This window comes from Balaenoptera borealis (assembly GCF_965194805.1).
Source record: "Balaenoptera borealis genome assembly, chromosome: 4".
NCBI lineage: Eukaryota > Metazoa > Chordata > Mammalia > Artiodactyla > Balaenopteridae > Balaenoptera > Balaenoptera borealis.
In genome coordinates, this window is record NC_138861.1 from 14,743,441 (window position 1) to 14,760,123 (window position 16,683).

A 16,683-nucleotide genomic window follows, 5' to 3' on the forward strand; every position below is an offset into this window, starting at 1 on the left:
CCAAGGAGCTCTCTCTGCTGGCGTTTCTTTATCTTTTCCAGAGGACGAAACTCCTTTAGGGACGGCGGCCACCGCTGAAGCAGAAAGCAGCACGTAAGCAGCTGCTAGCGTCCCACTGCCGCGCCGCAGGTAAGGTGCAGGAGAGCGCCCCGAGGCGGAGCGGGGTTGGGCGCCAGCAGGTGCGTGCCCGGGGCCAGGGCGTTTCTGATTGGCTTTTTGCTGTGACTCCCCCGCCCCCAGCTCCTCCCCCCCCACTCCCCTGCAGGCGCGGGGGGGGGGAGGGTGGTGCTCCCTCGGGAGACAGCGTCCCAGCTTCGCCCGGGACCTCCCGGGTTTCAGCGCTCCGGCCCGTGGCCATGGCGAGGGGGACGGTGGGGAGCGCACACCCTAACTGAACAGATCTGGGGTGGAGGGAGTTAGGCTGTGGTTTCTCAGCGTTTGCCGGAGAAGCCTTGCGCCGTATTAAACCTGGGGCTCCTGAGTCAGAAGGGTAGGTAACTCCGGACTTCTGTAGCTTGAGTGTGTTCAGTCAGAATTGCCCAGAACGCAGGTGCCTTTCATGTTTCTTTGGGCACCCTCCCCTTGCTCCGCATTTAGTAAGGAGTCTTAGGTTGCTAAAACTGTAAAATATCCCTGCCCTAAAACTACTCAGCGGAGAGTTTTCTGCAGATTACCATCCTAGTTGGCCCCAGGGTGTTGGGAAAAGGGGACGGAAGGGATTTGGGGGCGAGGGAGTCTGGAATTTGGTACATTCTATAACTGTACCAGAGCTTTACTTTCCATCAAGAAAAGGACTACATAAAGTCGATCTAGAGCGAGAGATGAAAAATGAGAAACGTATTCGGAGACAGCATTTTTTAAAAAAAATTCTAACATTGATTTGATTTTAAATGGTGGACGTCATTTAGCAATTATATATCTATGAACACGTAGACTATGAAAGATTTTTAGATACACACATGTATTATATGCATGCATATACAAGTATACGTAATGTCATATTATATATGAGAGATTTTAAATGTGTGGGCACAAACGGTGGGAGCTGCGATCCCAGCTTGAAGACAGCAAAGGGCAGGCGCGCTTCAATCCTCTCCCCGAGGGCCCTCCTCGCGCCAGGTGCGTCCAGCCTCGCCCGGAGCCGCTCGCCCGCCCGCGGCCGCGCACTTCTGACCCGAATCGACTCGGCCTCCAGCCAAGAGTCCGCTCCGTATCCGCTCCCGCTCTCCAGCCACTGGCGGGGGTGATACAACACCGGAGTCAAATTACAACCCGCAATTAACATATGAATTTACGAACGAAAAAGAAAGAAGCAGGGAGGGGAAAAAAAAAAACCCTAGAGCGAGCAGCCGAGCGCTGGGTTAGCAGGAACTTTTCCCCGGGTGTAAGAACTCTTTGATTGGCTGCTCGCACGCGCCTGCCCGCGCCCTCCATTGGCTGAGCAGACACGCGACCGGCGCGAGGAGGGGGCTGGGAGAGGAGCGGGGGGAGACACACTGGCGCGTGCCGCTTTTTAAAGGGGCGCAGCGCCTTCAGCAACCGGAGAAGCTTCGTTGCACGCGACCTGGTGTGTGATCTCCGAGTGGGTGGGGGAGGGTCGAGGAGGAAAAAAAAATAAGACTTTGCAGTAGAGACCCGGGAAGGGTTTTTTGTTGTTGTTGAGCTTGTCTGCCAGTGGCTCCTCCGACCCTGCGCCTCCGAGCTTCTGCAGTGCAATGTCCCGCCTGCTGCACGCACAAGAGTGGGCTGAAGTGAAGGAGCTGGGGGACCACCACCGCCATCCCCAGCCGCACCACGTCCCGCAGCCGCCGCCATCACAGCCACCTGCGACCCTGCAGACGAGAGAGCATCCTGTCTATCCGGCCGAGCTGTCCCTCCTGGACAGCACCGACCCACGCGCCTGGCTGGCTCCCACTTTGCAGGGCATCTGCACGGCACGCGCCGCCCAGTACCTGCTCCATTCCCCAGAGCTGGGTGCCTCCGAGGCCGCGGCGCCCCGGGACGAGGCGGACGGCCGGGGAGAGCTGGTGAGAAGGAGCGGCGGCAGTGGCAGCAGCAAGAGCCCGGGGCCGGTGAAAGTGCGGGAACAGCTGTGCAAGCTGAAAGGCGGGGTGGTGGCAGACGAGCTGGGCTGCAACCGCCAGCGCGCCCCTTCCAGCAAACAGGTGAACGGGGTGCAGAAGCAAAGGAGGCTGGCGGCCAACGCCCGGGAGCGACGCAGGATGCACGGGTTGAACCACGCCTTCGACCAGCTTCGCAACGTTATCCCGTCCTTCAACAACGACAAGAAGCTGTCCAAGTACGAGACCCTGCAGATGGCCCAGATCTACATTAACGCCTTGTCCGAGCTGCTTCAAACGCCCAGCGGCGGGGACCAGCCGCCGCCGCCGCCGGCATCATGCAAGAGCGGACACCACCAACTTCGCGCCGCCGTCCCCTACGAAGCAGGCGCGGGCACCGCGACCGCGGCGGGGACGCCGCCAGCCTCGGGAAGCGGGCAGCGGCCGACCCCGCCCGGAAGCTGCCGGACTCGCTTTTCGGCCCCGGCCTCCGCCGGAGGATACTCGATGCAGCTGGAAGCCCTGCACTTCTCGACTTTCGAGGACAGCGCCCTGACGGCGATGATGGCGCAAAAGAACTTGTCGCCTGCGCTGCCTGGGGCCATCCTGCAGCCAGTGCAGGAAGAAAGTAGCAAAACGTCGCCGCGGTCCCACAGAAGCGACGGAGAGTTTTCCCCCCATTCCCATTACAGTGACTCGGATGAGGCGAGTTAGGAAGGTGACAGAAACCCGGAAAACTGAGGCAGAAACAAAATCACCCTTTCCCAGGGCGCGGAAAGCCCCGCGGTTAAAGATCCCCGCACCCTTTTAAATTTTGCTAAGCGATGGTCGTTGTTTAGCAACGGCTTGGCTTCAGATGGCAGCTACACTTGATGGTTTGCAAAAGCCGCCGCTGTTCCAAACTCCCTCTCGTCCGTATTGTTCGGTGAAAGCTTGCTGTTAAAGTTGGGTTCTTTCCTCCCACATTCTGCTCCCCCTGTAGAGAGATAAGGTATAATTATATGTACTCGTACATAGCATCACTATTCTAGTTCCCTGCTGGCAATACGCTGCTAAAACGTCGCATCTTCTTCTCTGTCGCTGGTTTGTGTTTGATTTATTTTATACCCGGGGCATCCATCCCTGTGTGTTGCGCGCACTCACGTGTGGGAGAGTGAGTATTCCGAGGTTGTCTCCCAAAATGCATTATGAAACGCAAAGTTAATGCTTCCAAAGTGTGTAACTTTTGACTATAGAACTGTCAGAAAGCAAGGAACTTTGAGGTTTCTATATCGTATAAACATACCCAGTGTGTATATCGGACCGCGAGAACCTTGGCGTCTTTTAGGAAACTTGGCGCACGCACTTTATCAGCCGCTACTGCTGCGGCTCTGGGACAAACTCAACTGCCAACTGCAGACCAGTTTTGTTTCTGTTTTTTAAACACGGCCACTTATCCTTAAGCTCTTTGCAAATGTTTGTTTTTAAAAAAATACACAAAAACAACCACATCTAGTAGTGTCAAAAGCATTTGGTCAGTTTTATTCTGCTTTGTTAATAGTAGAAAACTTATTTATTATTGAGTGTTTACTACCATTTCTACTTATCTTGATTCGTTTTTTGTTTTTTTTTTACGTTTTCTACTCGAGATCATTTTATTTTAATTTAGCAAAGCCAACTGCCATTGTTTTATGTATTCCTTTTGCAAATGATAAAAATAAACGTGAAAATAACTTCTATTTGTCACTTACTTATTTCATTCTAATATAAGCATTAAAAACAGTTTAAAATGACCTTGAAGATTTGGATTGTCTTCTATGAAATGCAAATTTGTGTGACCCAAGAGTTTTGAAGAAAAATTCTGTTACAGACCTTGTGCCTTCACGTAGTACCAGAAATCCTATATAGAAAAGTGTTTAAGTCAATAATTAAATTGTGAGGTAAAACCTTTCCCAAACTTGCAGTACAGTTGTGCCTCTAGAATCTCTCCAGGATCTTTCCATGCTTCCTTATACCGTTCCCAACAATTTCTGCAAGAAATTGAGATCTCTTAGGATCTAGCCAGGGGTAGTGAACTTTACCAGGATTAGCTATTTCACTTCATAAAAACTTTAGCCAAGCTGAAAGCTTTTCTTGTAGTTCAAATACACAACACAAGCTTTCTCTCCTTTCCTCCCTCTGTCTCTCACTTTCTCTCCTCTTTCTTGGGGGGAGTAAGGGAGGCAGGGAGAGGAAAAGAGAACAATGGAAAAGAACTTGAGGGGAAAGGGGTATCGGGGCTCATTGACTCAATGAGCAGTTGTCCTAGGAAATCAATTTCCTGCAGTTGTCCTAGGAAATCATTGAGCTACACTCATTTTTTTTCTTTCCAAACAATTCTGCTTCTTCCAGTGAAGATGATGTTTGCTTTAATTTTGTCCTTCTGACTTAATGCCTATGTAGAAAACATTTAACTGCATTTTTGAGTCAGTCACAGAAACTAACAGTGCGTTCACTCTCACCTCAGGGTCCTCAGGAAAAGTATTTTCTGGGTCTCAGGATCATAGATTTTGAAAAAGTCAATACAGCACTTGTATGGAGAGATCAGAAAGCAGACCTTCTAAAATGTTTTTGGCAAACGTGAGAGTAAAACTATTTGTTAAACTAAAGATTGGGCGAATTTCCACTGGCTAAACTTCGCTGGATTTGAGAGGTTGATTTTAAGCTACATCCTTTGTATTTTGTGTCTACATTGAGATAACAAATTGCGAGAACAGGGAAGCGGGCTGGGGGGGGGAGGGCGCAGCGAGAGAAGGTTAGTTTAATTGCTCCTGCGTCCTTTTCTCCCCGCCAGCACCTTGAAAAAAAGGAGAGCGCCACAAACTGGGTTTGCGGAAAAAGTTATGGGTGAGGGAGTACAGTTCTGGTCTTGAGCAGGGAACCAAGGAAGAAGCTATTAGCTGACCACCTAGGGATCCATGGCTTTCACCTGAAGCCGAGGACCAAGGGAAGCCAGAGCCTCCGCCAGCACTCTGCGAGAGGTGAGCGGCGGCTCGTGACGCTTTCCAGGGGCAGAAACAATGCACCGGTCAGATAACCTTTTGCACCCAATGAGTTTGCCGTGTTCCCGATAAACATCAGGAATCTTCGGGCTGCTGAATAAATCAAGCGATTGCTTCTAACACATTTCCATTTCGCTCTCAATAAGCAGACTCAACAGGCAGGGACATAACAGCAACCTTGCAGAATGCCCACACACATATTTTTTTATAGTTATTTGGCTTGGTTTGTTTGCATGCTTGTGTGGATAGAGAGAGAGAAGAGGACCTAGAATGCTTTTACCTGTTACGAATGAGTAGGGGAAGGACAGGACTAAGAAAAATAAAGCTGCGATATTTTTTCTCAAGGAAAACAATCTATATTTCATTTTCCAAAACAGTTTATGCTCCTTTTGTGTTAACCAGAGTTAAAAGCCTCTTACAAGTTATTACTTTTCTTTTCATGGACTCGTAGAAATTTCAAAGCTCTTCCTTCCCATCTTTTATAAATGAAAAAACGACTCCCCCTGACTTGCCCCAAAATTACACAGCTAGAAAATGTCAATATCCAGAACTGGAGCTTACTACTCCCACCCACTAGGTCAATGTGCCCACAGAATTTTCTCTAAGAAAATCAATAGTTAGGAGCTACAGCTATGTAAATGTTCAGGGGTTTTTTTTCCCCCCTTGTACCACAACGATAGATATTTATACTTTTAAATGTTAGTGGCATTATATACGAATTGGAGAAAATGCCAGCTTCATTCAATGGAGTCACTTTCCATTTCTTCTCAAGAGAAGAGCAGCCATACAGAATATCAGATTGGAAATTCTATATCACACTGATTGAAAAGTGAGGATGAATTCTTCTGACCCATCAAGATATGCAGAAAAAAGCCAAATTACTTTCTGATACATTAAGTGTTCAAAGTTCAAATGAGGACTTTCACCTCTTTTCTTTTCTTTCCTTCATTCTATTACTTTCTTTTAACACTGGCATTTCTTTGAAAGAGATGTCCAATCACATTTCCATTTTAAGGTTCTGCTATGGAGTTTGCATAACAAACGTTTGGCAGCTCGCTCTCTTACACTCCATTAACAAGCTGTAACATATAGCTGCAGGTTGCTATAATCTCATTAATATTTTGGAAACTTGAATATTGAGTATTTCTGAGCGCTCATTCCCCATATGCCAGACCACTCCTGCCATGCTGACTGGTTCCTTTCTCTCCATTATTAGCAATTAGCTTCTACCTTCCAAAGTCAGATCCAAGTATCCAAGATACTAGCAAAGGAATCAACTATGTGTGCAAGTTAAGCATGCTTAATATCACCCAAACAAACAAAGAGGCAGCATTTCTTAAAGTAATGAAGATAGATAAATCGGGTTAGTCTTTTGCCAGGCTGCTGGTGCTTTCTAGAGTTTTATATACGTTAAACAGCTTGCTTTATATTCTGTCTTCCACCCCACCACCACTTTTATTTGTGGAGGATTTTGGCTCACCACACTTTTTGAAACTTATTTGATCTCACAGAAAGCTGAAGGAAGTTTCTTTTTGGCAACTGTCAAGTTTAAACACTTCTCCATGGTACCTTGTTCACTGGGGGTCCAGCTTGACCAGAAAAAAAAAAAGGGGGTGGTTCATTTCCTTAATCTTAACCAAGGCAGGATCAAGGCTTTCATTAGGCCTTTCTATTGATTTTAGAGATTTATTAAACCTGAGCCAAGTAGGCAGTCTGTCATTAAAAGGATATCTTGTAATTACTTCTCCCCTCTGCTCATTTGAAAGTTCAAGAAAGAGATGACCAACTTCCTCTTGGCAGTTCCAGAGGCCAGTTTAGGGTTGGAAACGAAAAGTAGCAGACCCATTTGGCAACTGCAATCTAGGCTTGTCAGCTGCACTCCGGAAACCCCAGCAAGTCCTAGTGAGAGTTAAACGCGACCTCTCGTCGTTGGATCGCTTGCCGTCGGTGTTGCGAGATGGGGTGGGAGATGGGGGCTGGGAGGCAGTTGGAATCAAGGTGAGGTTTTCCTCGCTGCTTTTGACCCCTGCCCTCACCAGCTCGTCGTCACCCCTAGGTCGGGCAGAGTCCCGGACGCGGCCCACGGAGGTCCCTCCCCTTCTGCTGGGCCACTAGCAAGAGAAGGCGAACGCAGCGCAGAACGGGTTAAACCCTGGGCTGCAGGGGAAGAGGCCGGGGAGGCGAGGAGTCGGGGACAGGAACCGAGAAGCGTGGAGGTGCTCGGCCGTAATGGGAGCGTTTCTTAATTAGAGGACGGCTGACAATAGAGGGGCTGGCAGAGGCTCCTGGCCGCGGTGCCGAGCGTCTGGAGCGGAGCACGCGCTGTCAGCTGGTGAGCGCGCTCTCCTTTCAGGCAGCTCCCCGGGGAGCTGCGCGGCCACATTTAACGCCATCATCACCCCTCCCCGGCCTCCTCCACCTCGGCCTCCTCCCCGTCCGCGCCCGGCCCCGGCCCCTCTCCTCCCCCAGCTTCGCCGCGGGAGCCGCCACCGCCCACCGCCCCTCCCGGCAACCGGCGCGGCGAGGAGAGGGGCCGCGCAAAGCTGAAGCCCGGCGATGCCCGGGGAGGGGAAGCTGGCGGCGGCGGCGGCGGCGGCGGCGGCGGGCGGGCCGCGGGGTCGTCCGGGACGGGCGGAGGCACCTGAAGCAGTGAAGCGCGGCCGGGGCGCCGGCGCATCCGCCCTGCGGCGCCAGGGGCCTCGCGGGCGCGCTGCGCGACCCTCCGGCCCAGCGCTTGCCCTGGAAGATGCGATCGCCTCTCCTAGTCAGAGACTCGGTTCTTCCGTCCCCCGCTTATGCTAAGATATTCTATAGGCTCTCTGTCTGTGGAGGCTGAGAGTTGAAGTTTTAATTGGAAAGCGTGCACGGGCACTGTCTCTCACAATCCAGGGCTGGGACACAAGTATACGACTTTCCTTCCTGCCGCTCCTTCAGAAAAGCGCAACTAAGCATTTTGGAGCAAAGATTTTGGGCCTCTGTCCATTCCAGAGTGCTTTTTGCTATTTCAGCCCTGCTTCCAAAAAACAAGAGGCAGAGAAAAGTGGGTCTTGCTGCCTAATCTTCAGGGAGCCTAGGCCCACGCTGCAAGTTCATACTTTTCTTCAGGGAAACCGGAAATTTCCCCCAAGGGCATGAAAAACAAGATGCTCTCCAATATAAGTTTTTTGGTTTTGTTTTTAGTTTTAACAACTCTGATTAAAGAGTTAAGTGATCTGATAAAGGAAGTGGTGTTTTGATGGCCAGCAGGTTCACCAGGCCCAACCATTCTCAGGATGAGGAAGGAAGGTGTGAGCTAGGATCTCAGGTGGCTGTCTTGGGATTTCCCAATCCAACAGAGGTAGTTGTTCTTTGAGGCCACTAGCCACTTATTTTTCTCTTCCAGAGACAGTTCCTCACAATCCTTGTTGCCTTTCTGCCCCTACAAACTCTTGGCGCTGTGGTGCTGGTGGGGGAAGGACTAGGATTGGGGGGGGTCCTCAACCTGGGGGTGAGGTAGCATTTGAAGAAGGAGTAGGCATCATTTGTGGCCTTTGTATCTTAAAGGCTACAAAACTAAGAGAGATCTGAAAACATAGGGCCACTAGTGGATCAGGAAGGTAGAAGGTCAGTTCTTTTCATCTTTAATAACATGTATCTCCTTCTGGAAACAACCTAGCAAAAACATACAGGATTTTTTTTTCCCTAAAATTTCTTATAACCCAAGAGATGTTGATTTGGTAGGTCAAAGAATCATGCCAGGAAGCTTCCTACAGCATTCCCAGCTGAATCCGATGCAAGTGGAGCCAAGGACATTATGAAAAACACTGACCAACAGGAGTCTCTGATAGACCGCTTTTTGAGATTGCCTATGGAAATGAACACTGGCTATAGTAATCCCCTTTTGCCTGCTTTTATGACACTCAGTCATTTTTCCAAGAAGAGAGAAGCAGACAATTTAGCTTCTTGGAGCCCATGAACCTGACTTTGCAGCTTTCACCCTATGGGGCCTGGGACAATATGCTCTAGGCCTGAGGTATTTTAACTCTAAAGTGACACCAGCTGCCTTTGGAGGCATAAGGGCATCAGACCAGGAGGTACAAGACCTTTGCCTCCTGGCTCGTGAGAGAAGCCAAAAATCATAACCAGTGAATGCTTGTGAAAAGCAGGGAGCACGAATTTTCTCAGGCTACACAAACTCTAAGAGAAATAGGGGGACAGAGTCGGGGTGTCATGATGCCCTTAGTTTAAGTTTGGTAAAGGAAGTGCGTAATAACTCAGCATGAGTTTAGAGGGCCATTGACTTTGAGGAAGAGCCAGCCACCTGACTGAAAAAGTAATTGTTCCCTTGTGTTGATAATGGTAATCCGAGAATACAGAGAAAAGAAATTTTATGATTTAGAAGGCAATGATCTCATGAAAGAGCAGGACTTCCTTTGGTGAATAATTCTTTTTCTCCTTCCAAACCCTTGCTCCACTGTCTCTTATTCATCTTCCCCCATCTTCTCTTCTTCATCAATGAATGGGCACTTCCTGGGTGCTGATGGCAGAGTAGGACTGGGGTTAACAACCATGAGAGAAACACAAAAGTAATATAGAGCCTCTGCCCTTACAGAACGTAGAACTTGGTGGAATCTCAGAGTGAAACATGGAAAAGAAGCTTTGTCCCCTAGGTGAGAGTGGCATTCTTGCCACAAATGGGCCAACCAGCTTTGTAGTCTTACGTTGGCCATCAAATTATTTCATTCACAGTTCCAAGGGTACCCTGTTCATAGCCTTCATTGTTTCCTTCGAAAATAGTAGAGATTCTGAGTGGTGTGAAACCCTCGGAGCTAATCTTCAAATCAACCACAATTCTAGTCCCTTCCTTTTGAACTCAGAGGATACCTTTATTTTGTTTTTTATGAAGTTGTTAGTGAGAGTGTAGTCATAAATTCATACCAGAAGAAACTGGGGCTCTGAGAGACATCAAATGGCCTGCTGAAGGTAACATAGCCTCAGCACCACAGAGACCAGAGTCACAGGTCTCCCTGAGTCTAGGGTCGGAGTTCTTTCTGCCGAATTTCACCTGCCTCGGGTGCATATTTTCAGCCAGTCACCTTACACCTGCTCTTCCTATTCTTGGTCAAACTTGCCAGTAATGGCGTTAGAGATTCCTAAACTCTTCCATTTTACACTTGCTCCAGAGAGAGAGAATTCTTTGGAGATGGCCATGAATCAGGCTCTAATTCAAGGTGATAGATTTAAGAGATAACTGGTTAGAATAATTTTCATTTAGAATGCCAGCTCTGTTCCTCTGATTCAACTGATACTGGACATGAATGCTCTTATCCTGTATAGAAATTCATTTCTGCTCTCACCTGGACAAATTCATCCAAATACTAAACACACATGAAGGTTAGGGAATGAGACAAGAGAATGTTATATGAAGGTGTGTCCTGAAGAGTAATGGCCCCAAAGCATATCATTTCCCCAAATTGTCACTCTATCTATGCTTGTAAGGATGGTAAGAAAATGGGGCTATAATTTTTATTGTTTCTCTTGGAGGGTGAAGTAAGTTAACCTGCTACATTTGTAGCTGTGGATTCATTCAATGATAACATGCATTTTTTATTCCCCTGGTCATCTGAGCTATTGGCTTTTTTCCCTTAAACCTTCTTCCAAGTAACATTTACCACTGCCTGACTGGTTCAATATCTGAAAAAATGTCTCTTTGTTTTGAAAAGTTCTGTTCTCTACCTATCACAAGTCAGTACTCCATTTTCTAACACTTCCATTCATTGGTTTAAAGCAATCTCTTGTGTATTGCTTGTGACTTAGATGCTTTCACAACCTGCCCCCCACCACAAGGAGTGAAGTGAGGAGTAGGGGTGTTTGAGAAGCAGAAAATATTTCTAATCAAAAAGAGGAAAATTTGCAAGTGGTTACATAGGCCACATTTTAGGACCAAGAAATAAACTCTGTACTTGCTGTCATGCCTAAATAGTTTCCCACAGGCTATGTATCCCTCATTGCTCCTTCCCACCTGCATCCCAGGACAGCTCCTAAGGACTTAGTTCAGAGCCTTTTTTTGCCAAGTCCTAAACCCAGACTGCCTCCTAACCTGCCCTGCATTATGGTATCATGTGACCCACCTAGCCAAACTCCCCTCCGCGCACACACACTATTTTGGACTGTCTATATGACTCCTATTTCCAGAAAGGGAGTTCAAAGCTGTGACAAAGCATCTTTTCTACTTAGCCTTACTCTGAAAACGACCCTAAGGAGTTCACTATAGGCTAGGAGGCTACTTTCCCAATATTTTGCGTATGTGTCTCTCTCCTCATCCCTCCACTGTGTCCATTTTGCTATCAACAGAGAGAGGTGTGACCTACTCAAACCAAGGAGCTGGCTTTGTTTCAATGTTTTCTCACATGTCCAAGGACTGGAGGGTGGGGCAGGGAGGCACATTTGCTCAGCCCAAGACTGTACTAATGGGGAAGCCCAGGGCTTCTCTGGGCTATAGAAGGGGCGGGGAGCAATTTAGTCGGGTGCTTTTGGGATAGTCTCTGGGGCGCTTTCCCAGGTGCCAGGCGTGTTACATGTGGGTCGCTTTTGGTGTACCCCCTTCTCCACCCTCACGCTCCTGGGAAATAAAGAAGAAAGTAATTCATCTTGTTAACCAGGACTTGTCCTCAAAACTCTGCTTTCACCTCTGAGCTCACCTCTTCTGGGTGCCTCTCCAATCCTCCAAGATGTCATGAAGATTCATCCTTTTTCTTTTCCCCTGGAACCTCAAGCAAAGCTCTACAGACTCCACTGAAATTGCTAATTGATTTTTAAAGGGCCAGCCCCTTGAGGGTAGGAAGCCGTATCTACTTTGACTTTGTCACTGTCCCGATGGTAGACAGATAATGCCCGTGGAAGAGAGGAGCGAGAATCAAGGTCACCCAGGCCTCTGCGTGCTCTGCTGGGCCACAGCACCCCTTGTCTCACTTTCTCTTTAAATTAGACTCATTAACTTGACTGCAGCCAACACCAGAACGTCCCTCTGTCTTGAAAACTCCTACAAGGCCTTTCTAAGGTTCTTCCCGGCCTTGTTTAACTTTTTTCCTAACCCCTGAACGCCCCCAGGCTGGGGTAAGTGCTCCCACTTCTGTGTTCCGATGGTCCCTTTAATAAGGGCCGTTGCTAACTATTTGGGAAGCGTTTTTCCGCGAGCCCTCCGTGAGCCCCTCGAATCAGGGCGAGGTCCTCGTCATCTTTGTATCTGAGCTCAGAGACCCCCCTGTAGGCCTTCCCGGGATTTCTCTGAAACGATCGATGCCCCGGGCCGGTCTCGGAAAGCTGCTTCCCGCGCCGACCCCGTGCGCTGGGGACCTGAGGACGCGCGGCCGCCGCTCGGGCCGCACCACGCGATCCCCGCAAGGCCGCCGCGCCCTGCCGGCCTCCTGTCTCCCTCACCTGCCCTCGCTACTTGCGATTTCTAGCGCATCAGTCCCTTCCGCGGACCGTCGTCCCTTCCTTCTTAGGCGCTCTCAAGGGCTTCTCAGTCGTTCCCTGCTTTCAGCTGTCACGTCCCTATCACTCCCCCCCCCCCCCAGTCCTAAGAAGTCATCTCGCGGGCCCTTCCCCACCTGTTTCTTCCCCCACGTCCTCGATCTTTGGTCCCCAGTACTGATCCTCGTGGCTAGTGCCTTTATTTCGCGTCTCTGCTCCTTTACCGAAGCCTCTCTAACCTCGTCGCTCTCCACTCCTCGGGTTGGTTTTCCCTCTTCGCCTCTCGCCTCCCGCGCTCGGGGCGGGACCTGAGCAGCCCCTGCGCTGCGTGGCGGGCGCGACTGCACGGCTTCCTCCCAGCGGCGGGGCCGCGGCGATGCAAGTTCACACCTCGCAGAGATGGAAACATCTGCAGCGCCTCCTGTAGGAGCGGCTGCGGGCGTCGGCCCCGGACCCTGGCCCGGGAAGGCAGCAGAGGCGGGAAGCGCGGCTGGGCGACGAGCTGGGGCAACCGGATCTCCTGTCGGTGGGAACTGCAGGTTTTCTCTCCCTGCGTTTGTTTCTCCCCTATTCTTTTTTTCCCCTCCCCTCTGTCTCCAGACAAAAATCCCCAGCAGTGTTTCGTTGGCTGCGCTGTCGACTTTCGCCTCCTAATCTCGGTTAATCAACTCGGGATCACTGAGGCAGGTCAGCATCAGCCCATCTGTTTGATCAAGAGTCAGAGATCTCTATTTCTTTTGCGGTCAGAATTCTTCCCCCGGGCAGGCACCTTGCTATAGTAACCTTCATTTAATACTCGCGTTATCGTTAGCATCAGAGCTCACCAACACGTCTTCGCTCGGAAGGATCCCTCCGCAGGCCTGCAATATTCACGCGGCTTCGAGGAATGCCTTTTTCAAGTTCGCCTTGACCGCCACCCAGAGAACTTGCTGCGGCTTTCAATACCGAATAGCCACTAGGCAATACACTTTTCAGGATGATTTCTGTCTAAAAACCATCCTCAGTTCTTTCTGTTTCTTTTCGTCATGTACTCTTTTCAGTTTATTTTCATCTAGGCAATACATGAAATTCTCCCAAAGACTCTGTCTTCAATCAATGGGAATAATTTTGGTCCATCATGCTTGTAAACTGGCTTGCAGGACATTTACAAAGAACGATAGAGGAAATGTAATGAACCATTCAGAACTGTGTCCTGAAGTTTACCAAGGTAATTGATCCTTTCACTGGGTGCTCCTGAATTTTTCAACAGTAAACTAGTTTCATCTCTAACTGATGGTTTCACCATTATACGTTTCACAGACAGCAGAAGATTTAAATAATTTCAAAATTTACCCCATAAGGAAGAAAAGAATGAATGCATAAGACATTCGGTTAAAATAATAATACTTGAAGAAATCAGGAGAGAGAGGGAGGGAAGGAGGGAGGGAGAGAGGGAAGGAGAGAGGGAATGAGAGAGAGAGAGAGAAGAGAGAGAGCTACTGCAAAACTTACAGAAGGGATTTGCACCTGTACGACTTGAGGTTGCTTAATGTCTGCTCAAGTCTAGAGGTATTTACCAGGACAGCTGGCAAATAGGGGGTTAATCATTACAGAAAATGATGCATCTTATCTTTTCAGTTTGCTTTATACAGAAGGGCAGTAAAGATTTACGCTTCAGGAGAAGGATAAAACTGGTATTTTCATCGTGTGGTTGCCTCCTTTGAAAGTTTAATTTCTAAGGAAACATAGCTGTAGATCATCTATGTTATAGAACATCCCTAGCTGTCCCTAAAAGAACTCTGATTCTGGTGGAAGATTACCTTGATCTTCTTAGGCTATATGAAAACTTAGATTTCTGAAAAGTTCTAACATCTAAGGCTTATGAGAGTATTGAACTACAGTAACGTTTTTAAAAGAGAAAATTCTCTAGATAGTTCATTAAATTAGGTAATATTGTTTGGCTAAAGTAGTTTACTTTCTTGCAGTGTTTAAAAAGGACAGTTTTATCCTCCAATAGTCCTAATTACTCCTAATCACATTTTAATTTAGATAAGTTTAGCAAATGTTTTTTTCTCATAGAGACAATGCTTATTTCTTTCTTATATTTGTGGAAAATTAATTCATGGATATAAATAAGATAGGTATATCTTATTACTATATATCTCTCTGGTATTGTGTTTTCCAGTTCCAGTAAAGCAAGGTTGAAAGAGCGTTCTGTCACCAGCACGTTATTAACAAAAACGGTATTCATTGCCATTCTGGTGTTAGGCAGCATCTGAAGCTCCCTGCAGTTCGATCCTGTGATTATTAACTCACTTCCCACCAGTATCTTATACAGGCCCATTATCTACTGTCAATATTTTTATAGCCTATGAGGAGAAGTCCTGCTTACTTCCTGTTAGAAGGGCGGTAACAGGGTTTTTTCTCCTTTTTTTAAGTAGATAAATATGTACTCTACAAATATGTTTGACTGAGGAGGTAAAAAGGGAGGGAAAGGAGAACTTAGCATCTGCTGTCTCGCAGGCTCATTGTGTGGTTAATAATTGCTCCAGAATAGTTTTACAGGATGTAGGCTTTCAGAAACAAGGGTTACTGAAGGATCCAGGCCTGAAAACTTTTTCAATTCTGTTCATACACCAAATCCTAGGTAGTCGGTAAGGTTTTTGTTATTGTTGGTGTTGTTGTTTTAACCAGCTTACCTCAGCATAAACCATTTTGCTTTCCTTGCTTTGAGGAATCTCTTAAGGTACATTTCCCTGAAAGAGATGAACTGGTGTATGTTTTCCCCATTCAAGAGAATGGAGCTCCACAACATAATACTGTTATAGGGATATATTAGGAATACAAGGTTAATGTTGTCAAGGCTCTACTTTGTATAAATAACACTTTTTAACGAGTAGCCTTTAGTTCAAAGTACGTACTTTAAAAAGTGACATTTATAACCTTCCTGTATTCTTTATCTCATGGCTACTCTGATCAATTAAAAGACCGAGGTAAATTATCACAGATATGGGATAACATGAAATATTGTGGTGAATCATGATATTTTTAATATAAATTATGACACATAATACTCCACTTGGAAAATTTTCAAGTTGAAAATGTGTGTGTCAAGAGTTAGAAGTAGAAGATTCTGTGTTTAGAGTTATATCTTTTTAAAAGAGCAGAGATGTGAAGTCTGTCAATCTAATTTTCATTCCTAGCTTTCTCACTTATTAATTCTGTATACTTAGGGCAAAGTATTTACCTCTGTGAGCCTCAGTATACTTATCTTGAGCTCCCTACCTCAGAGGTTGTTGCGAGAATCATATAAGATCATATATAAGATATATATATGTATGTGTATCATATTTTTATGATAAGATAACATATAAGAATCATATAAGATAACACATATGTGTCAGTCAGGTTAGGCCAGTTTATGCTGTGGTAACAAAACCAAAATCTCAGTGACCTAAGCAACAAAATTTTATTTCTTGTTCATGATAAAAAACCATAACAAGTCAGTTGGGGCTTAGCTTGTGATCATTTAGGAACCCAGAATGATACAGTAGCCATCATGTGAAAAATTGCCAGATGCAGAGGGAAAGAAGGGTCTGGAGGCAATTATATCATCTGCTTGGAACTGGCATATATCACTTCTGTTCCTAATTCATTGCCTGGACCTAGTCAAGGCCCCATCCAACCACAGAGAGGTCAGGAAGCACAAGCCAATTATGGAAGAGAACCGGGACTATTCAGCGTACAGCGTATGCTACCACCACACTTTGTGGGGAAAATTATAAATGGCCAAGTGCTTTACTGCTGAAAAGTGTTATTTATAAAAGTATACTGGGGATTTCTAGGAATTAGAGCCAACGTGAATTCCTCTAAAGTCAGTACACTTTTGTGATTTAACTCTCTAAAGTGAACTTACTTGGAGGTCATTAAATTAAGTGGTATGGATATATTTCCTTGGAGTTACAGAAAACACTGACCCAGAGCGTCCTGAGATGAAGCTTGACATTGTACTTGACTCCAAGCCAGATCACAGTTTTCCTAACATATAGGTCCTTAGACGTTCACTGAGACAGCTAATTAAGAAAAGAAAATAGGTCTTGATGCAACAATAGAATTTGTTTTGCTCTTGAAGAGCAAAAATAGTGATTAATAATTGTTATATATATCAT

At 47.1% G+C, this 16,683-nt stretch overlaps 1 protein-coding gene and 1 long non-coding RNA gene across 2 annotated transcripts in view; one reads left to right on the forward strand and one right to left on the reverse strand.

Annotated features, from left to right (window-relative positions):
• Window positions 1-16,683, reverse strand: part of LOC309628630 — a 130,296-nt gene that overhangs the window by 96,483 nt on the left and 17,130 nt on the right. The gene's annotated exons all lie outside the window — the stretch shown is intronic.
• ATOH1 (atonal bHLH transcription factor 1) lies at window positions 372-7,176 on the forward strand. The gene has a single exon (XM_082389298.1). The coding sequence runs from the start codon at window positions 1,716-1,718 to the stop codon at window positions 2,772-2,774; it is 1,059 nt and encodes a 352-aa protein (XP_082245424.1). The 5' UTR covers window positions 372-1,715; the 3' UTR covers window positions 2,775-7,176.